The following is a 22,173-nucleotide window of genomic DNA, read 5'->3' on the forward strand; positions in this document are numbered from 1 at the left end:
ATCTCCAGACCCTGAGACCATGATCTGAGCTGCAGCCAAGTGTGGGCGCTTCCGTGACTGAGCCACCCAGGCAGCCCCAAGCCACAGATCTTTGAAACCTTCCAACTCCGCCATTCATCTCCTGGGAACACACCACAGGGAGAAAGACGTGAATGCACCAAGTGGTGTGTGATAGACGACCTTCAGGGTGTTGTTTATAGCAGAGAAAAATGGGAAAAGCCCGAGCGTGTGTGAGCAGGGACTGCCGTATGTCTGTCCTGTAGCCACGTCCACATGTCCCTAGGATGTGGAAAACTCTGCCACAGTTGGAAATGCTGGTGAATTTGCTGTTGGAATCCCTGGTGTGCCTCACAGTCTGATGAAGGGACTGCATCCTCTTTCCCGGGGGGAGTCACACGCAAATGCCAGCAAATGCCAGAGGAACCGTCAGAGTCGAACATTATCCGTTGACGAACAGCACAGCAGGACCTGATCTGGGCAGGACAGGCGCTGTGGAGGCACCAAGTGGAGTGCAAGGCCCCACGGTGTCACCGGACCCTCGGCCGGGGTACTTCTGTTTACCATGGTGTTCGGCTAGCGTCACTGTCATGAAAAAGACAGAGGGACTGTTCAGGAGACGTAAGCAGGTGCAGTGCTGCATCCCCACATAACAGGGACTGAAAAGAACCAGATCCAAAGGAAAATATGGGGACCGTCGGTGAAACTTGAATGTGGTCTTTATCAGCATGAAGTGCTTGGTTTTAATCATCCCGTGGATGCGTGAGAGAATGTTCTTATTCTTCAGAAACGTCCTTTTTGGGGTGAAGCGGTAGGACGTAGGCAGCTTGCTTACTCCCAGATACCTCCAGAGGGGGAAGAAGGGGGGAGGGTGTATTTGTAGGGAAAGAAAATCCTGAAGTGGTGTGTGGTAAAGTTAACCATTGGTGAACGGGCGAAGGATATATGGGGTTCGTGGATGTATTCTTTTTTTTTTTTTTAAAGATTTTATTTATTTATTTGAAACAGAGAGAGATCACAAGTATGCAGAGAGGCAGGCATAGAGAGAGAGAGGAGAAAGCAGGCTCCCCGCTGAGCAGAGAGCCCGATGCGGGCCTCGATATCAGGACCCTGAGATCATGACCTGAGCCAAAGGCAGAGGCTCAACCCACTGAGCCACCCAGGCGCCCTCGTGGATGTATTCTTGTCTCCGTTCTGCAAGTTTGAAATTATTTTGAAACACGAAGGTAAAAGAAGTGGGGGGGGGGGGGTGATCCACACACACATCACGTCTGGTGTGGAACTGAGACGCTGCAAACCTGGCCGGTCAGGTCGAGGAGCCTCGTGGGGCCGTGCTGACCGAGGCTGTGCTGCCAAAGACGGAGCACGTGTCAGGCCATAAAGGCCGAGATGCCCGCGTCCGCCCCAAGCCTCGCCTGGGCCCGTGGTGAGGGAAACGGAAGGACACAGGCATCCGTCTGCTGCTGGCTCTCAAGCTTCTCCCTGGGAAGGTACTTCTGCTCCCATGTCTCGCGAATCACAAGGGATCATCTGATCTTGAGGCGCAGGGCCGTATGGCCCTCCTGTGTCCCTAGGAGGAGAGTTTCTGAGTGCTCAGCAAACCGCTGGTCAGATGCACGGCACAGTTGCCCGTCCTCCCTGCCCAGCCCCATCTGCCCCGATGAAGACACCGGTGGGAGAGGTGATTGCTGAGACCATGCCAGTGTTGCCTGAATTCCCCACGAGGGGGGGGGGGGGCGCTTTCCAAGTGAGCACAACAGTGATGTTCGCAGCCCCCCCACCCCGCTCCCTGTAGCCAGGCAGGTGCGCCTGAGTGGGGGAAATCTGGCCAGTGCCAAATGCTTAGCACTTAGGATGAGGCTTTCTCAGACACAGATCCCCCTTCTTCCTCCTGCAAGCAAACACCTCCACACGTGGGGGTGTGGTGGTGGTTAGATTTCATGTGAACACCAGTCCAGATCTTGCCAGGAGGTATTTCATAGGTGTGGTTTTTTTTTGTTTGTTTGTTTGTTTGTTTGTTTGTTTTTTTCAGAAGATCTGAGAGAGCAAGCGAGCAAGAGAGAGTTGGGGACAGGGGCAGAGAATCTCAAGCCGACTCCCTACTGAGTACAGAGCCTGATGCTGGTCCTGATCTCAAGACCCATGACACCATGACTTGAGCTGAAATCAAGAGTCTGATGTTTGGGTCGCCTGGGTGGCTCAGTTGGTTAAGCATCTGCCTTCTGCTCAGGTCTTGATCCCGGGATCCTGGGACAGAGCCCTGTGTCGGGCTCCCTGCTCAGTGGGAAGTCTGCTTTTCCCTCTCCCTTTGCTCCTTCCCCCTGCTTGTGCTCTCTCAAATAAATAAAATCTTTTTTTTTCTTTTAAGAGGCTGATGCTTAACTGACTGATCTACCCAGGAGCCCCTTGCAGATGTGATTATTTTTATCCATTGACTTCAGGTAAGGTAGATTATTCTAGATCAGATGGGTGGGCCTCATCCAATCAGTTGAAGGCCTTAAGACTAAAACCTGATGTAGCTCAGAAAAGAAGGAATTTTGTCTCAAGGCTGTAACAGAGAAAGCCTGCCTGAATTTTCAGCCTCTCAACCTGCCTTACAGACTTTGGATTTGCCAGCCCTCCCACAATCACGAGATGTTCTTTAAAATGAATCTACCCACACACACATCCTATTGGTTCTGTTTTTCTGGAGAACACTGATTGATAGAGTAAAATCTAAAATTTGGGAAAACACTTAAATGCACCAGAGAGGAAGAGGTTTCCTTTATTTTCTTTTAAAGAGTTTATTTTTAAGTAATCTCTACACCCAGTGTGGGACTTGAACTCACAACCGTGAAATTAGGAATCACATTCTCCACCGAAAGAGCCAGCCAAGCATCCCAGGAAGGGGTTTTCTTAGTGATAAAGTCAATACTGAAATTTACAGCCCACAACCCATGCCCAGAGGGATGTGAAAATGAGGCCTTCTATGCAACAGAGCCTACAATTTTCAGCGAACACTTGGATGCCCCCAGGGGAGGGGTGTCCTAAAGTTCATACAGCCAAGCCTTGGAGGCACCTCTTCTCCTCACTGTGGTTCACAGTCAAGACACTAAGATTGGGGCGGGCAGCTCTTATCATCACTATGTTAATATCTTAGTGCACTGGGGAAAATGCTCCCTGGTTCTCATAAGAGCTGGTGTTTGAATGAACGGTGCCATGCTACACCCATTTTCTGGTTTGAATCATGTCCCCTCAAAGAGCTGTGGAAATGCTTGCCTCCGGGACCTGTGAACGTGACCTTACTTGGGAATAGGGTCTTTGCAGATGATTGAGTGTAGAAGTCACTGAGGGTGTGGACTAGTGTCCTCACCAAATGGAGAATTTGTACACAGAGGGAAGGTGCTGTGCATGTGGAGGGGTCCCAGCCAGTGCCAACCGAGCCCCAGAAGCTGGGGGCAAGCCCCGGTACCAGCCCTCCCGCCAACCTCTCAGGGAACCAGCAGGTGGCCCGTTGCCGTCGCTTGTTACAGAAACCCCAGCAAATGACCAGAGCGTCCCACGTCAGTGAGCCTCGGCCAGGGAACTCACCCAGAAGGAGGCACAAACCAGTGCTGGAATGCCCCGAGGGAAAAGGCTTTGTTAGGAAGGTGCCCAGGGCATAAAGGCACTGTGCTCCATCCCTGACTCCGGGCTTGGAGGCAGACTCTGGGGCAGCCCTGACCACATCCTAGATGTCTGCCCCCTCCTTGGCCACACAGGGGACTCCCCAGTGACAAACGCGGAGGTGGAGACCCATCTCTTCCCCACAGTAAACCTGGAGACCCTGGCTCAGGAAACATCTGTTTATTCCAAAAAAATACCAAGTTGCCACTCGGCCCGCTGTCCTCACCAAGGGACTCCGGGGAAGATTCTGTTGTTGAGCAGAGAGAGGGAGGGATAAGGAAGCTGTGGAGAGTCTTCTGGTCCAGAACTGCTTATCTTCTCTTGGCACCCCTTCCCTGCCCCTCCCCAGAAAGGGTGTGTGTGTGTGAGTGTGCTCATCCACGCTTGTCTGGGGCCGGAAGACACAGCTGGCATGGTCCCAGCGCTGGAGGCATGGAGGGGGATCAGGTAGGACAAGCCCGCTTCCTCACCTGCTGGAGACCTCTCCCCACTATGGCTTATTTGAGATCAGAGGTCAAGACCCCAAGGTCAGGCAGCCTGTGGCAGTGAGTGGAGGGAAGGGAACAAGATGCCTGGACTCCAGGCCAGGAGACAGCAAGTCTGGCGGGGGGGACGGTGTACAAAAGCTGAAAGACCCCAAGCCCCTATATTCCGGGGGCAGCGGGGGGGGGGGAAGCTGAGTGCTCAGTGGGGGTGGGGAGCAGAGGGCTGGGGGTGTGAAAGGGGACACGCGCTCAAGCTGGCTCCTTTCTGGGGGATGTCACAGTCTGCCTGAGGGGCGTTGGGCACAGGGAAGCCCTGGATGGGACTGAGGGAACCCACAGGAGCAGCTAGAAGCATGGACACAGGGGCCCAGGTAGATTTGGGGTTGCTCCCCAGTTCCCTTGGGTGCTGAGAGCTGAGGGCCAGTTATCTGCCCCAGGTTTCTGATGAGAAGGAACGAGCTGAGGTGCCAATATTTGGGGGGGAGACAGAAAAGGGAGGGGGACGGCCCAGAGGAGGGAGAAGAAGCCCCCTCACCTTGCCTTGGGGGCTGGGGAGGGGGTATGTAGCCCTTTAAGAGTGGGGGAATGGCCGCCCCCCGCAACATGGCTATATACAAAGAATTGGGGCAAATTGTGCATTGGGTGTTGAGGAATCCCCAAAACCCCTGGAGGCTCCCTGGTGTGTGAGGGGGAATTAAGGAGAGAATGCTGCTTCCCCACCATCTTGAGATGATGCAGAGCACCTCCCCACCCCATGGCCTTGGCAGTGGCCATGGCCCTCCAGATGTGCCTGCTCCAAGACCAGGCCAGCAGAAGACATGAGTGAAGGCCCCAGGGAGGTCAGCAGCTGTCCACCCAGCCCATGGGGTCTCTGAGGAGAGTTTGGCCCACGCCAGTGGAGTGCTGTTTTGTGTGGGGGTCCAGGTAACAGGGGCAGGGATGTCACCTGAGGACTATGAGGCCCATCCCCCACTCCCCCCGTGATGACAAGTTTTCTGTGTTGACCCTGTCACCGATCAGATGGTTGGGTGAAGGGCGGTGAGTTATCAAGAGGGGCCTGGATGCCCTCACCAGGGGGTGATGGGGTCTGCCTAAGACCAGGTCTGTGGTGGGGTTGATGCAGGCATCAGCTCAAGTCAGGAGGGAGGCAGTGACATCATTAGGAAGGGGCTGGCTAAGGCTGATGTCATCAGAGGGGACCCCACCCATTCCATTTTTGAAGGAATGGAAAAATGGTGTGTATTGTGCTAGTTCCCCTTAAAGGAACAGTTATATGTGCTATGGGACCCCAGAAAACAATTGAAATACAGCCATTTTAGTACTTGACCCTCAAAATGATGGATCCTGGAAGATGGTGATGCATGGTTGAAGTGGATCCCACTAAATGACATATTTTGATGTCATGGATCCTAGGAGATGATGATGCTATGGTTATGGTGGATCCTGGTAGATGATGACACCATGGTTGAAGTGGATCCTGGGAGATGGATGACCCCATTGGTTCTCATGGTTCCTGGGAGGTAATGACATCATGGACGAAGTGGATCCTGGCAGGTGATGACACCATGGTTGAAGTGGATCCTGGGAAATGATGGCATCATGGTTGAAGTGGATTCTGGGAGGTGATGACATCATGGGCGAAGTGGATCCTGGGAGGTGATGACACCATGGTTGAGGTGGATCCTGGGAGGTGATGACACCATGGTTGAGGTGGATCCTGGGAGGTGGATCCCAGGATCCACTTGATTCTGGGAGGTGATGACATCATGGTTGAAGTGGATCCTGGGAGGTGATGACACCATTGTTGAGGTGGATCCTGGGAGGTGGATCCCAGGATCCACTTGATTCTGGGAGGTGATGACATCATGGTTGAAGTGGATCCTGGGAGATGATGACACCACAATTATGGGGGACTGTGGGAAATGGTGGCATCATCAGTACTCGTGGATTCTGGTAGAGGATGTTACCATCAGCCATAGAGGATTCTGGAAGGTAATGACCTAATATGTCATGGTAGATCTTAGGAGATGATGGTACAATGGTTGTAGATCCTGGGAGATGAAGACACCATAGGTCATAGGGAATCCTGGGAAGTGATGTCATCATCAGGCATGGTTAGCATTTGACCCCAGGTACAATGCCATCATGAGTGGTGGAAGTCTTATGGTACTGATATCATCAGCAAAATAAGAGTGGGTACACCCCAACCAACCCCATCCCACCTCACCCCCAACAGGAAGCCAGGAGTTTGTTGACAGACGCAATGATATCTCTAGTCATGGCAGAAAGAAGTGACACCAGCCTTTGGGCCACTATGTGTCCCAGGACTCTGGGACACTGGTAGGCTAGAGTGGCCTCCTTGGGAGCAGAAGCCAGTCTGGGAGTCCTGTTCTCCAGGAGTCACACGGGAGGAGCCATCATTGAGCAGGGTGGGTTCTGAGGCCCAACCACCCTTTAGAGGGAGGGTCTGCTGGAGACCCTGCAGGGGGTGTCCCTGGTGTCAGGGAAAGGAGTGACCACGTTAAGTCATGGCAGGACAAGGCAGAAACTCTGGTAACACTATCACAAGTGACGGCCCTCCAGAGCAGGCAGTGTCTCTGGTGATGACATCACAGCGTTGGGACGGAGCCTCAGTGGGGGCCGGCTGCCAACAACCTACAGTCAGATCATCATCTCGGTGGAGACTTCTGCAGTTGGGGTTGCCTCCCCAGTGAGACAATCCCTTAGACAACTCCTCAGGTCAGGGCACCTTCTTGGGTGACCCCAGGGTTGCCATGGATCCAGGGCCTGCCCTGCCTTCTCATGACCTGGCATGGAGGCATCTTAGAGCATGACCCCAGAACAGGCAGAGTCCAGAGGTGAGATCGCAGAAGGGCCCTCATCCTGGAGGTGTCCCAAAAGCGGGCTGTCCTCCCCGGTGATGACATTACAGGAAGAGGCACAGTCCTTCTGATCATGTCATAGGGCAAGGCACCTTCTCTGAAGATGGTGTCACAGGAAGGAGGCAGAGTCCCTGTGACAGTGTCCTGGAAAGGTCTTACTTGTAGGGAGGACACAGTTGGCAAGGCCTCTCCCCTGTGATGTGTCCTAGGAAGATGGCTTTGTCTGTAGTGACAACATCATAGACAGAGACATCTTCTCTGAAAGGAAATATTTTTCTGGTGTTGATGATGTCAAAAGAGGCCTTTCGGTGCCAGAGATGACATCATCAGGGTGAGATGTGTCTCTGCAGTGACATTCACAGGAAGGAATCTTTGTTTCTAGGGATGATGTCATAGGACAAGGCATTGTCTCTGCTGTGACATCACAGGGAGAAAGTCTGTGATGACTTCATGGAACAGAGACATGGCCTCTAGCGATGACCTCAGGGGTGGGCCTGTTCCTCTGTGATGGATTCATGGGAAGAAGGTGTTGTCCCTGTGATGACATCACAGAACACAGACATTTTCACTAGTGATGACTTCACCGGCAGGGCTCTTCCTCTGTGATAACGTCATGGGAAAGAGGCCTTGCCTCAAACAGTGACATAGGAGGAGGGATCTACCATGACATCCCAGAAGGAGGTTTCATCTCCAGTGACGAGTTCATCCAAAGCAGCGTCCTCGGAAGCAGCCCCCCACCCCCACCCCGTCCCGCGCACAGGCTGCTCCCGGGTCCCAGGCCCCTCGAGTGTGTTGGGGGATCCCGGCTGGGGTGGGGACCTGCGAGGCCGCAGCCCGCCAGCCCCCGGGCCTGGCCTCAGACCGTCACCTCGTTCTTGCTGGCGGTGCGCAGGTGCTGCGGCAGGTGGTGGCCCGGGATGAACTGCAGCTGCTCCAGCGTGCCCTGGCGCTGGAAGGGCGGCCTGCGCGCCAGCGTGCCCCCTCCCCCGCCGGCGTCCGACATCCAGGCGGGCTGCGGGGAGCCGTGCAGGCCGTGGTGGTGGTGTGCGTGCAGGCCGGGCGGCGGGGGCAGCCCGTGCAGCGGCGTGGGCGGCCCCCCGGGACCCAGTAGCAGGTTGGAGTGGGACGCGGCCAGGCCCGCGCGGGCGCCGGGCTCCGGGGGCAGCGCGGGGCTTCGCGGCGGCGACAGCAGGTGCTCCCGGCTCTGGCGCAGGGCCTCGGGCGACGACAGGAGCAGGTGCTCCTGCGACACCAGGCGCGCGCGCGGCAGGGTGAATTCGTAGCGCGAGCGGCCTCCGTCGCCCAGCAGGTGCTCCTGGGACATGACCCGGCGCGGGTTGGGCGCGGGCGCCAGGCCCAGCTCCTCCGGGCCGCCCCAGGCGTCCATGCGGTAGCCGCCCCCCGTGCCGGGCCGCCGCAGCGCGTGCAGGGGCAGCGTCCCCCGGGGCATCTCTGTCAGGGGCCGGCGCTTCAGGTAGGCCTCGTCCAGATCCTTCTCAGCTGGGGGAGGGGGGAGAAGCCAGAGGGGTGAGTCTTCAGCCAGCCCAGAAGCTCCCCCGTCCCCTGGCTTTGGTATGTCCCACCCCCACGAGGGCCCTGGGCATCACCGGAGCGCCCTGGTCATTATTAGCCTGGGCACAGGTGGGTGAGTCCCACATTGTAATCAGTCAGAACAATCAGGCTGCCTGTGTGACCAGAATGCAGATTCCTAGGCCCTGCACAGGATGGTGGGCCGGTAGATGGAGGGACTTCGTTTCTCACCCCGCACAAAACTTGGAGATGTCACCTCTTCGTGGGTTATGAAGTCAGTTTTGTGGATGGTGACTGGTATTTTGAAAATGAAATAGAATTTAAAAATTATCAGAATGCATCCACACAGGGGAGCCTGGCTGGCTCGGTTGGTAAAGCCTCCCAGTCTTCATCTCCTGGTCCTGAGTTTGAGCCCTATATGGGGCACAGATATCACTTAAAAAAAAATCAATTAAAAAATTAAGGAGAGTGGTGGGGAAAAATATTTTTAAAAATTATATAAAAAAGAAGGTATCCAGGGGCGTCTGGGGGGCTCATTCGGTTAAGCGTCTGCCTTCGGCTCAGGTCATGATCCCAGCGTCCTGGGATCGAGCCCTGCATGGGACTCCCTGTTCTCCCTCTCCCTCTGCTGCTCCCTCTGCTTGTGATCTCACTCACTCTCTCTGTCAAAGAAATAGATAAAATCTTAAAAAAAAAAAAAAAAAAAGCATCTACATAATAGGGGGAAAAGGGTGAGTACCCGTTCATAAATTTTTTATTTCAGGTATATTTGTGTTACTGACATATTAATGGATGCAGTGACGGTACCTACGGTTTGTTTTAAAATATTCCAGCAAAGGGGTGCCAGAGTGGCACAGCGGGTTGAGCGTCCAACTGTTGGTTTCCACTCAGATCCTGATCTAGGGCTGTGGGACTGACCCCTGCCCGTGTGGACTCCACGCTGAGCTTGGATTCAGCTTAAGATTCTCTCTCCCTCTCCCTCTGCTCCTCTCCACTCTCCCTCTCTTTCTTTCTCTTTCTCTCTAAATAAACAAATCTTTAAAAAAAAAAGTAAAAAAAAATGAAATAATCCACGAAAAACTGGGGTAAAGGGAGTATAGATTAACAAAATGTTGCTCATTTTAAGCTGAGTGATGGGAACATGGGGATTCATTTTACAATTTCCTCTAATGCTGGGTATGTTTGAAAATGTTCATAATAACAAATTTCAAATTTTTCCTGTAACTAAAAAATATGCATAGATATATGTGTCTTGTGGGTCATAGCATAAAAAGTATTTCTTAACGGGGCTCTCAGTTTAAAATGTTTGAAGGCTACTCCCACTGAACAAAAATATCCGGAGTCACAAGCATGTGACCCAGGTTGGGCCAGTACACTCCAGACCTGGGATTTTTGCTGGAATCATTGGGAAGAATGCTTTTCTGCTGGCAGAATGGCACCCTGAAATTCCTCACGTCAGTCTTTGCCACCGCTAAGGAAGAATCTGTCTGAAAATGAAGCCAGCCCATCATTTAGTATAGCTGAGAGAAATAGAATCCTGGAGACAGCTTTTGAATTCCTGGATCTAGCCATACCTGAATCTCATAGAGACTTTCCATTATCCAGCTAATGTAGTCATCCTTATTATTATTTTTTTTTTTGGCTTAAGTTGTGTTTCTGTTAATTGTAAGTACAGGTCCTGATGAATACAGTAGCTCTTAGGAGGGCATGAATCTGCATTTTTAAAAAACACCTTCAGCGTCAGTTGGGCCGCTCTGAACCCAGGTCCTGGCTCTTCACCCTGCCCCATTGCCTGTGCCCTTCCCCTTCCTGGCACTCACCCAGTCTCTTGAGGGAGGAGTAGCGGTTGAGTTCGGATTTCACAGCGGCCTCGTAGGACGGGGGCAGATGCGAGAGGTTGTGGAAGGACCGTGAGCAGGAGAGTGTGGAGTAGTGCAAGGAGGGGCTGGGTGGTGGAGCGGCGCGCCAGTCTGGGGCAGAGGGGCGTGGCCAGGGTCAGTCCAGCCCCTCCTCCCTCAGACCCCCGCAGTTCCAGCCCCCAGCCCCTTAGGGGATTCCAGCCGCTCAGAGCCCCAGCAGTCCAGCCCTGTACTCATTCTCCCCCGCAGGAGACAGGCTCATAGCTGGGGAAGCAGGTCAGGGCACAGGAAGAGAGGCAACCAGCACCTGCTCAGCACGTGCTATGGGCCTGGCCCCAGGCGGGAGGGGCAGTCCACTCCGTGCATCATCCCACCAACCCAGGTGGGAGAGACATGACCACTTCTGGTGTCCCAACTGGGAAACCAAGGCTAGCTTGGTTACCTGGCTAGACTGGGAGGTCAAGGCTCACAGGGTCTCACACCTGCTCTGCTGTGGGCCCCCAGCTCAGGCTCAATTTAAGGCAGGAGAGGAAAGGAGCCTTGTCCTCCCCACAGCCCAGCCCCTGTCCGTACCCATCGTGGCAGCATGGTGCTTGGGGCTGTTGACGTTGAGGTGCAGGTAATTGTGGTGCAGATTATCTGTGGGGACCAAGAAGGGAAGTGGTGTCACTGCTGTCACCTGCCCCCCACTGGCACTGCTGTCCTGGTCTTGTGGAAGGATTTCCACTCATGTCCACTCGGTCCCTGGCTCTGATTCCCTCCCACGTCCTGAATCTCTGCTCTGACCTGCCTTTCCCTCCTGTATCATTAAATCAGCCTTCTGGCCATCTAGCCAACGCCATCTTCAAGATCAGCCCCCCAGGGTTGTACTCCCAACACCCACATCTGCTGTTGCAAACTCTTTCCATGTCTGTCTCTCACCCACAGGACAAAACTGAAGCCAGGAGGGGCACCTGGGTGGCTCAGTGGGTTAAGCCGCTGCCTTCAGCTCAGGTCATGATTCCAGAGTCCTGGGATCGAGTCCCATATCAGGCTTTCCCTGCTCTGCAAGAGCCTGCTTCTCCCTCCTCCTCTGCCTCTCCCCCTGCTTGTGATCTCTCTCTCTCTGTGAAATAAATAAATAAAATCTTTAAAAAAAAAAATTGAAGCCAGGAATTACTTGGCTTAGATTGGCCTCAGCTGATGCCTTGCCTGAAAGAGCCTAGCTCAGTCCTGTTACTGGGCCTTTGCACATGCTGTTATGATATTTTCTCTGCCTTGAATTCCTTCCTCTCCTTCTTTGCCTGAAGAACTCCTACTCATACCTCAAGATCCACCTCAAATGTCTTCTCCTTTTTACTACTATTCAAACCCACCTCTTCCCCTCCATTTCTGACCCCAGTTCAGGCCTTGTCCTGTACAGCCTGGAGTACCATCCAGCCTCTTCCTCTCATCTCTTCCCTTTCACATGGATTCCAGAAAAATCATTCTCCCACTCACTGCTCTAAGCTCCACGGTGGCTTCCCACTGCCATCAGGACAAAGGCAGAGCTCTTCAGCCCAGTCTGGCGCTCAGGTCCTTCCCGACACCCTCTCCCTGACCCAGCAAACTGCTGCAGCGGCCCAGAGCTCCGTTGACCCAAGTAATCCCCTCACCCTCCAGGCCACTACTCAAACAGCATTGCCTGTGGGAAGTCTTCCTCCTCCTCTAACCCACTACAGCTCCCTGGACTTCTCCACTGATGAGCTCATCATAAAATATAAGAGTAACACTAACAACTGCTCATATCTATATGGCACTTTTTCTGTGGGAGGCATTGCTCTCAGCCTTCGGTCATTAGTTCCTTTGACCTTCACAATAACCCTGTGAGGTGAGTGCTGTCGCGCTCCTGGTTTTATGGGTGAGGACACTGAGGCCCAGACAGGTGAAATGGTTTGCCCCAGGTCAGCAGTGGCAGAGTTAGGATTCAAACCCAGGCTGTCTGGTTCGGGACACATTCTAATTCAATTGTTAGGAACTTTGTGACTTTGGCTGTTGGGAGCTCAGACACGGACTTTCTCAAGTGCAGGGGCTGCGAATGTCGAAATTTAAATCTCTGCGGCGTCCATGACACCCACCCATGACGGTTCTGAGATGGATGGGACTGGGGGCGGGCCTGGGGCGCGGGAGGCGGGGCTATCGGGGAGGGTGGGGCTACAGTGCTGGAGGCGGGGCCTGGGCCGCGGGAGGTGCCGTGGAGGGCGGGGCTACCGGACTGGTGGGCGCGGCCAGAGGCAGCTGCGGCAGCCCCGACTCCCAGGTTCCACTCACCGAGATTGGAGGGCTTTACGGTGTTGTAGAGGTTCTTGGGCGTCCTTGGGGGAATGCCGTCGGGGCCTCCGACCCCTGGGGTCAAGGAGCTGCTTCGTGCCCGGTCCGGGCGGGTTCCGGGCCCCGCCTGATGCCTCAAAATGTCCACCAGAGCCCTAGAGGGGCAGAGCGACGGTTAGCAGCGGCCTGGGGACGGGGGTGGGGCAGGCAGAGGAGCGCGCAGGCTTCCCATCTCTCCCCGCTCTGCCCTCTGCGGGAGTCAGTCCGGCCCGGCTCCTCGCCGGTAGCCGCACGCATCGCTAATGTCAGTCTGAGCGCCGCCCGCCCCAAATGCTCGTCCGACCGCGTTTCTTGCTTGAAGCAGCCCTGCCTCAATTCATTTGGACCCAACCCCTCTGTGGTGCTTCCCACACCGTGCCCCCCCCCCCCGGCCGCCTGCTCCCCTGAGCCTGGGACCTCACTCCTGTTCCTTTACAGTCGTCCCATGGCGGTAAAGTACGCCCCAGTCGTCCAGTTATACGACCGAAAACATTACAATCATTCCGGACTCCTGTGTTCTTTCTTTCATGCCCCGCAGCAATCCTGCAGATTCGACCTCTACAATAAATCCCCAGCGGACCACTTCTCACCGCCGGTGCTGCTCCCGGTACCTGCTCTCACCCGGCTCATTGCTAATGTCCTGACCGGTCTCCCGCGCCCACCCTTGTCCCCTGCAGTCCGGCCGCACACACGCAGCCCGGGGACTCTTGCAATGACCAGACGGTTTCACACCGCGGAACTCAGGGCCCCCGAGAAGCTCCCCCATCACTCTCAGAATAAACCTGCTCCGTGCCCTCTGCTCTGTGGCTTCATGGGCCCCTTCCCTGTCCTGCAAGTACTCCCACCAGGGCCCTGGCACGCGCTGTTCTGTCCGCCAGGAGTGCCCTTCCCACAGATCCCTGGAGGAGTTGCTCCTTCCCTTCACGCCTCTGCTGACCACTTCGCATAAAGCAACACCCTCGGGCCCACTCTCTACCTGTTATGCTGCTTTCTTTTCTTCACAACGGTTATCAACACCTAAAATTATATTGCATATGTCCGCCACTAACGTTTAATGATAATGGCAGCCAGCAGTTACTGAGGGCTCGCCATGTGCCAGGACTCGACATGAATCAATTCAGTTAATCCTCGCTACAGTCTGAATGGATGGGGAACAGTTCTTAGGCCCATTGTACAAGCAAACGGAGGGACAGGCCCAGGGTCGCGCAGCTCGCAGGCAGCAGACCCGGGGTTGGAAGTCCGGTTCACCCAGCAGACCTTGTCTTGGGGACCTTGTCTTGATCACTGCGGTATCCCCAGCTCCTGACCCACAGAAAGTCCTCAAAAAATAATCTGTTGGATGAATGAAGGCCTGAGCCTCACCTGTCACTCCGCAGCCAGGCGCGTTCTGTCGCATCTATTCTTAGTGCCCGCCCATCTCCCAAGGCTTCGGTGGCGACCCCCAGGCTCCCGGTGGCCTCCTTGGTCTCTGAACAGGCCTGCACCCCTGTAGCCACGCCCTCTCCAGGTGGCTCCACCTCTCACCGCCCAGGCCCCGCCCCCAGACCCCATGAGGCTAGGGCCTCAGCGCTCACATACCTGGGCACGTTGATCTCCCGATGCGCCCTGGGAGCACGGGACGCCTTGCTGAAGGCCACTTTGGCGCCGACGCCCACCGCCAGGGCGAAGCTGATAACCCCGCACACCACGTAGGCCGTGCTGCCCCCGGGGCCCTCGCCCCCGCGCCCCGCTGCGCCCCCCGCCCGGCCCCCTTCCAGCCACCCGGCCTGGCCGGGACCGGGCCCCCCTCCCGCACCCCCAGCACCCCCGACGCCCCCGGCCAGCGGCGGCGGCGTGGTGGCCCAGCGCGGCGTGTCGTAGTTGGAGCAGGAGGCCTGCGCCAGGCGCATGTGGCGGTGCTCGCAGCAGAAGCGGTAGTGGCAGGTGCCGCAGCAGAAGCGGTAGGAGCCCGTGCTGCAGTTGAAAGTGGCGTCGTACTGGCCCATGACGTCGTAATATCCATGGCAGAGCTCGGCGGGAGGGGGCGCCCGCGCCGCCGCGCCTGTCCCGCTCGCGGGGCTGGTCCTGGTGCCGTTGGCGCCCGGGCCCGCAGTGCCCCCGCCGCCGGTCAGCGCCCCGGTCAGGCGCCGCAGGTGCGCCAGCAGGGCGGGCAGTGGGCCCGGCGGCTCGGCGCTTGTGGCGTTGGACGGGCGCGCCCCGGCCTCGCGGGCGGTCGAGGCCAGGAGCAGGAGGGTCCCGAGGAGCAGGAGGGACGGCATGGGGCCGCCAGGCTAGGGGGAGAAGCAAGGCGGGAGCGGGGGCGCGAGAGAGACGGCCGGAAGTGCAAGATGTGGGGAATGGGTGGCCGGACAGAGTGAGGCAGGCGGGCCGAGGGGAGGTGGAAGGATGGAGGAAGACAAGCATTAGGAGAGCGAGAGGATGGATGGACGGAGCGGGCGATGCATGAGCCCATGGTGAGCAGCCCCACAGGGCGGTGGAGGGCATCCGTGGTGGGGACGGAGATATGCCCAGACGCGGCCGGGAAGGACGGAAATGGTAACGCGCAGACGGGGAAAGGATCACAGTGAGCCATGAGGGCAGGAGCAGAGATTGGGGAGGTCGTCGGAGATAGCAGAGGGGTGAGCGGAAATAAAGACGGACGGACACCAGAAGCAAGGTGTGATGAGGGGAGAAGCAAGCATGCAGGGGAGTGAAGGAGGGAGGGCAAGGGCGGAGGGGGCGGAGGGAGCGGAGGGGGCGGCCGTGGGAGATTGGGGGAGGAGGAGCGGTGAGGGCGGTGGGGTGGGTCGGTGCGGGTGGGGGAGGGAATTGCAGACAGAAGTGCGGTGGACCAGATGGGAGGAGCAGGGGAGATGGGGAGGAGAGAGGGAGGGGTGGGTGAGGGGAGAGAAAGAGAGAGATCGGAGTTGAGAATCTGAGTTTATAGACCAGGCCCGTGGACCCAGGTGGTGCGGCCACTAGGTGCCAGGAGAATTCGCATTCTCCACATGCGGACAGCGTAAGATGCCTCTGGGCATTGCCAAATGTCTCCCTGGGGCCATAACTGAGCCCGACTGAGAGTGGCTGGCTTAGACCCGGGCGGTCCTCAGCGGCCCCAAAGGCTGATTTCTCTTCCATTTAGGTCGGGTAATCCAGGGGTCTCAAGCGTCTGTCTCTCTGCCTCTTCCTTCCTCCCTCATTTGCCCTGTCTCTGTGTCTCTCTCACACAGAGACACGCACACAGAGGCTCACGCAGAGACACAGGCACACAGAGACGTTCTCCCAGTTGCAGGCCCGAAGCGTCTCGGCCACAGCGGGAGAGGCAGGGTGGCAGAACGCCACCGTGCGCCAGCTGCCTGACACTGCAAGGCTCTTACCTAAAATTCCCGTGCCTCAGTTTCCCCATGTGTAAAATGGGGGTAAGGATGGTTCTCAGAGGGCGGTTACGAGGATGAGCAGGGTTAGCCTGTGGAAGGAGTCCGGAGCAGCCGGGCCTGTCGCCAGGAGGCGGACTGTGCACGCGGGCGCACCGGTGTTTGCCGCCGCGGATGGCGGGGGGGCGGGGGGCGGGGCAGAGGGGGCGGGGCAGAGGGGGCGGGTCTGCCCCCACCAGCCCAAGCACAGAGGCCGCCCGCCGCGCGGACTGAGCCTCCAGGGGACTGAGCCCCGAGGAGACCGCGGTGGCTGACCCACGGGGTCCCCGCCTCCACGGGGCTCAGGGTCCAGCGGCGGGAGAGGACCAGTGCGCAGACAGAAGCCCGTGTGAGGCGCGGGGGACACTGCCGTGAAGTATATTAAGAAATCCTGAAGAAGTCACGGCTAAAGGAAAGCGGCGCAAGGGGATGGGAGGGTGGGTAGGACTAATCCAGTAAGCGTCACAGGGTAGTACTGCCATGTGCTCCTTTCCATTGAGTGCCTCTGTGTCTGGGGACCACACCATTACCCCCACAAGTCGCAGGGGCTGGAGTGGAGAGAGGGTCCTGGGAGCTGAGGCTCCCCACGCGCCTGGGGCCTCAACTCTCCCTTTAGCTCGGGCTCGGCCCCTCCCCTGCACTCTGGGCTAGAACCCGTCACTCCTGGGGCGCCTGGGTGGCTCAGTGGGTTAAGCCTCTGCCTTCCGCTCAGGTCATGATCCCAGGGTCCTGGGATCGAGCCCCACATGGGGCTCCCTGCTCAGTGGAGAGCCTGCATCCCCCCCTCTCTCTGCCTGCCTCTCTGCCTACTTGTGATCTCTCCCTGTCAAATAATTAAAATCTTAAAAAAAAAAAAATAGAACCCGTCACTCCAGGTGTTTCATAGGCATCTTAGAAGCGGCTTAGCCCACACTGCGGACAGCCGTCTGGTGGTTCCTCAAAAGTCAAACAGTTATCACATGACCCGGCAATTCCACTCCTAAGAACTGGAAACGTGCATTCACACAAAAACTTCCACACGAACGTTCATAGCAACACGGTTCGTAATATCCCCAAAGGCCACCCAGATGGCCTTCAACGGAGGAACAGATAAGCCAATGTGGTCTGTCCAGAGAAGGAGACGTTACTCAGCCTTAAAGGAGCCCTGGTACGCTGCCTCGTGGGTGAGCCTCTAAACATCAGGGGAAGGAAGCCGGACGCAAGAGGTCACATAAGGTGTGATCCCATGTATCTCAATGTCCACAGTAGGAAAAGCCATAAAGCCAGACAGCGGATTAGTGGCTGCCTGGGGCTGGGGGTCGGGAAGAGTGGGGAGGGACTGCTTTGGGGGGATGAAGATATTCTACATGAGATAGTGGTGATGAATGTCCTAGGTATCATTGAACTGAACCCTTAAAACAGTTTAAAAATAGCTGAAATGGTACATTTTAAGTTAGGTGTATTTTACCACAATTTTAGGAAACAAACAAAAAAACACCAACATAGGTCAGATGACATCAAGCCCTCCTCTGCTGAAACCGCCCACTGCCTTCCCGCCACGCCTGCGGTAACATGGGAAGCCTTCTTCCTTTCCTGTCCCTTCATGCCTTTCCCAAGCCCAAGGGAGTCCCTTCTTCCTGACTGCACCTGCGGCTCCTTTCGCCTGGGCCCTCCCTTTGCTGCACATACCATTCTATGCCCCCTCCTTCCTTCAGGTGTCCCTCACAGGTCATCTCACTGAGCCTTCCCTGTCCTCTCTAAAGCAGGGGCGCCTGGGTGGCTCAGTCGTTAAGCGTCTGCCTTCGGCTCAGGTCGTGATCCCAGGGTCCTGGGATCGAGCCCCGCATCGAGCCCCGCATCGAGCCCCGCATCGAGCCCCGCATCGAGCCCCGCATTGTGCTCTCCACTCAGTGGGAAGCCTGCTTCTCCCTCTCCCACTCCCCCCGCTTGTGTTCCCTCTCTCGCTGTGTCTCTATCAAATAAATAAATAAATAAAATCTTAAAAAAAAAAAAAAAAGAAATGCAAGCTGAAAATTAAAAAAATAAATAAAGCAGGACTTCCAGCCACTCTGGTCCCCATGCCTGCTTTCTGTCTTGTCATAGCTCGCATCTCTACTTCCCACGTTATATGTGTCGGGACTTATTGTCTGTCTCTCCCACTAGATCATCAGCCCCGCAACGGTGGACTGTTTTGTCTGCTGGTTCCCCGTAGTGCCCACAGCACCCAGCACTGGTGCCGGACCCAGGAGGTGTTCGGTAAACATTTACCGCACGGCTGAATGTTGAAAGGAAGTGTGAGAGGTGGGACTGCTCTCTCTCCCTCTTTGTACTTCTCTCTCTCTCTCATACACACACACTTCAGATGAAAACACTGAGGTTCCAAGAGGTCCCATCATTTGCCCAAGGCCTACAGCACCCAAGCATTGGGGCTGGGCTCTAAACTCAGGTCTCAGGGCACTGCCATCTGTAGAACCTTTATCCCATGCAGAGAAACGTGGGTTGACATGCATACAGACACACACCTTTCATCAGTGAATCCACATGCATGCAGTGATGTGGGTTTCTTCATTCACTGAGGGCTGCCACACATACGGTTGGGCAGGTTGGGCACTGCGCAAGATCTGGTTGAGAGGCTGGAATCCAGCCAGGCTCTCCTCCTTAAGGCGTACTGGTGGGACTGCATCCATCTGGGGGAAGGGGCACCCTTTAGAACTCACACAAGGTTGCCATCTGCCTGCCAAACCACAGACGCAGGGGAGCTACGTTGGGCCAGGGGGTACCTTTGTGTCATTGGCATAAAGGCGCTGTATGGGCTAGCAGTTTGCCCACTCAGTCCCCATTCTGTGCCAAGCCTCCAGCTGAGCTCCATGGACATAGTTCTTCCCCCTGCTAACAGAGTCCCATTGTCCCCTCCAACTGCACGTGCACGCACATGCCCAGGAAGACACAACTCCATACCACTGACAACTCTGGGGAGTGGGGGCCGTGGCATCCATCCCCTCAGACCCAGTGATGCACCCAGACACAGTACACACAGCACATCTACAGTGGGGGGAGTCGGGGCCTCCTGTCCCTGCCTTACACCTCCTGGACGGAGGAGGACACACACCCGGGGACACAGTGACCTGTCTGGACACAAGGATACAGGGGGACCCATTCTTACCTTGCCTCACACAAAACAACACATAGACACACACAGCATTGTATACACACAATAACAGAGGACACCCGCATGGTGTGCAGACACAACACACAAGGACACCCAATGTCATCCTGGTGGGCGCACCTGTAGCCTCCTCCCAACACATGCACACAGCTCCACATGGACACACGTGGCTGTGCACTTCTGGGCATTTCCACTCACAGTACACAAGACCCAGACAATCTCAGACACTGCGACACATGGGGACCACACACAATTCTGGAATACAACGAGGGACCTGCCCAAGTCACCTCTATGCGGACACACAACCAGACACATGCCAGCCCACGGTCAGGCAGCCTTGTGGGTGCACACAGGGGCCAGCACACCCTCACCCAGCGGTGGGGTCCGGAAGCATGCATGTGACACCCCCCACACACAGACACAGCCTTCCCGCACCCCCCACAGGCACTCTCCTCCCCCACAGCTGGAGAGGAAGGGGGCCCTTCACCCCCATGTCCTTCCTTCCTGCAGCGGGCATCCCCAGCAGCCAAGGGCCAGGGCTATGGACCCCAGCACTAGCCTAGGACCTGAGAGGTGGACAGAGGTCAGGGAAGCGGACTCGAGAAGGATTTCCAGAGCAGGCCCTGCTCGGTTCCTGGGCTCCTGGAGACCTCACAGTGCCTGCATAGTCCTGTGCCCCACACTCCACATCCCGCCAGCTGGGGATGGGGGCCGGGGCTGGGTGGGGCCAGGTGAGTAGCCTCCTTCCTGAAATGTGTGGCTGCAGAGAATGAGAGATGGAGAGGATCGGGGGGAGGGACAGGGACAGGGAGAGAGTCTCGGGAGGTTGGTGGGGGGAGAGGCAGAGAAAGGAGGAGAGAGACCCAGGGAGAGGGGGACAGAGATGGGGACAGAGACCCAGAGGGCAAGCAGGCAGGGGGGGGAGACAGATACTCATAAGAGGGGCACAGACACACTCACAGGACACTCACAGGAGGGGCAAAGACACTTGGGAAGTGGGATACAGAGATTGAGAAGCCAAGAGAGAACAAGAAAGAGAGTGGAGAGAGAGAATGGGGGAGGACAGAAACCCACAGAAGAGTAAGACCCAGAAAGAGAAGACCTGGCTTTGGGAAACCGGGGGCTGGAGGGGTTTACAGGTGGCAGCAGAGGGGGGCTGAGGGTACGTGGTGGGCATTGACACATAGAGAGGGTCTGGACACATGCAGGGTCTGGGTGGCGTGCAAAAGGGAGGAGATCTGAGGCATATCTGGGGTTGAGGGGACGGTTTGAGGTAGGGATGTGGAAAGCAGGCAAGAGGAGGAGAGGATGTGGGTTCACCGGCCACTGCAGCAGAACAGAGGGAGAAGGGGAGGGGTCCAGATGGGCAGCAGGGATCCCAGTACTGGGCACCCAGCAGCAGGGACTCAGGGATGAGGACCCTCCACCAGGTGCATCCAGCGGCCTGCCCAGCCTTGGTCCCTGTGCCCCCGCTCCATCCCCAGGTCTTCCTGTGTTCTGTGCCTCTCTGACTCGGGGTGTCTCTGCATCTCCCTGCCCACCCCTCCTCCCGGACCCCCTGCCTCCCACCCGCCCGCAGGCCCCTCGCATCTCTGACGGGATCTGCCCTGGGTCACGGTCTTCCGAGCCTGTGTCTCTACATATCTCATCGCTTCTCTGCGTCCCTGAGTCTCTGTCCACCTCCCCACCCCCCATGTGCTGTCCTGTTCTCTGAGTCTCAGTTTTCTGTGTCCCTTCTTCCCTTTGCCCCGTCTGTCTCTGTCTCTCTACATCCTGTCTCTGTGTCTCCCCCCACGCCCAACCCCCACAGCCCTATCTCTTTGCCTCTCTGTCTCTGTCTCTGTATGTCTCTTTCCCAGGTTTGCTATCTACAGATCTCTGCCCCTCTGAGTATCTCTGTGCCCCCCCACCCCGGACCCCAGTCTTCCTCCCTGGTCCCCCTACTCTCACTCAGGCCGGGGTTGGAGGGGCGGGGTGGGGGGGCGCTGCAGCGGGAGCTGTGTGTTCCCAGCGCAAAATAGACTCCCGTTGCCATGGTGACGCGAGCGCGGCCTCCGAGACGCGAAGCATCAGGCTGGGGGGTGAGGAGGGGGGACACCTGGATCCGGAAGGCGGGGGCCGGGGGCGCCGATGCTTGTCCCGGGGGCTCCTGGAGGAGGGGGGAGGATGGGACTCCTAGGTTCCTGGGGAGAGGGGGTGCTGGGCGCTCTGACGCCGGGTTCCGGGGACCTGGACTTCTGGGAGGGGTCTGGGATCCCAGGATTGGCGGGGGTGGGTGGGGGGACTCAGATTCCCCAGTGGGGGGCGGGCTAGTTGGGAGCTCTGACGCCTGGGTCTATGGGGGATTCAGAGGTTGCCTTCTCAGGTCTCCAAGGTTGGGGGGGCGGGGAGCAAGGACTGCAAACCTCAAGGGGCTGAGGGGCCTTGCCTGGGGGGCCTTGCCTGGGGGCTCCGTAGAGCCCGGGCCCCCAGGTCTCCGTGCGGGCTGCAGAATTCTGAGAGCCCCCATGTGGATCCCAGGCTTCTGCGTCTTAGGGGAGCAGGAAGCACTCAGGTGAAGCCGTCTGTCCTTCCCCGCCATCCATCCATCCATCTATCCATCCATCCGCATGCCGGTCTCTTCTTCCTCCCGTCCCCTTGTCCCCAGTGCCTCAGTTTCCCCCTCCGCACCGGGGTGCGGTCGCGCTCACCTCACTTTCCGGATTCGGGACCCTTGGGGCGTCGGGGGTGGCGACGGCGTGGGGGGCCGGCCGGGGAGGCAGAGCGAGCGCGTGTCTGCGAGCCAAGCAGCTGGGCGTGTGCGCGCGCGGGTGGGGGGCGGCCGGCGGCGTGTGGGGCGTGCGACCCGGCCGGCGGCTCCCGTCGGTGCAGATGCGCGCTGGCTCCCGTGCAGACGCGGCCGCGGCCAGC

The 22,173-nt window shown here is 57.1% G+C and overlaps 1 protein-coding gene across 2 annotated transcripts; it reads right to left on the reverse strand.

Annotated features, from left to right (window-relative positions):
* Window positions 1-7,839: 7,839 nt before the first annotated feature.
* On the reverse strand, window positions 7,840-22,057 carry SHISA7 (shisa family member 7). Of its 2 annotated transcripts, XM_047711371.1 has the most exons (6): window positions 21,954-22,057; window positions 14,305-14,996; window positions 12,688-12,842; window positions 10,972-11,037; window positions 10,360-10,509; window positions 7,840-8,509 (listed from the first exon to the last, which is right to left on the reverse strand). In XM_047711371.1, exons 2-6 carry the CDS (start codon window positions 14,982-14,984, stop codon window positions 7,866-7,868), a joined length of 1,695 nt encoding a protein of 564 aa, XP_047567327.1. In that variant the 5' UTR covers window positions 14,985-14,996; window positions 21,954-22,057; the 3' UTR covers window positions 7,840-7,865. The 2 variants fall into 2 exon arrangements, with proteins under 2 accessions (XP_047567327.1, XP_047567328.1); XM_047711372.1 differs by lacking the exon at window positions 10,972-11,037.
* Window positions 22,058-22,173: the final 116 nt, after the last annotated feature.

This window comes from Lutra lutra, chromosome 17 (genome assembly GCF_902655055.1).
Source record: "Lutra lutra chromosome 17, mLutLut1.2, whole genome shotgun sequence".
NCBI lineage: Eukaryota > Metazoa > Chordata > Mammalia > Carnivora > Mustelidae > Lutra > Lutra lutra.

Bases quoted from the DNA above. Each gene is read 5' to 3' on its own strand.
- SHISA7 (XM_047711371.1), bottom strand. From the start codon at position 14,984: ATGCCGTCCCTCCTGCTCCTCGGGACCCTCCTGCTCCTGGCCTCGACC. The intron at 12,843-14,304 runs GTATGTGAGCGC...CTGCCCCTCTAG, and splicing joins CGGGAGATCAACGTGCCCAG to GGCTCTGGTGGACATTTTGA. The intron at 10,510-10,971 runs GTACGGACAGGG...CCTCTGCCCCAG, and splicing joins GCACCATGCTGCCACGATGG to ACTGGCGCGCCGCTCCACCA.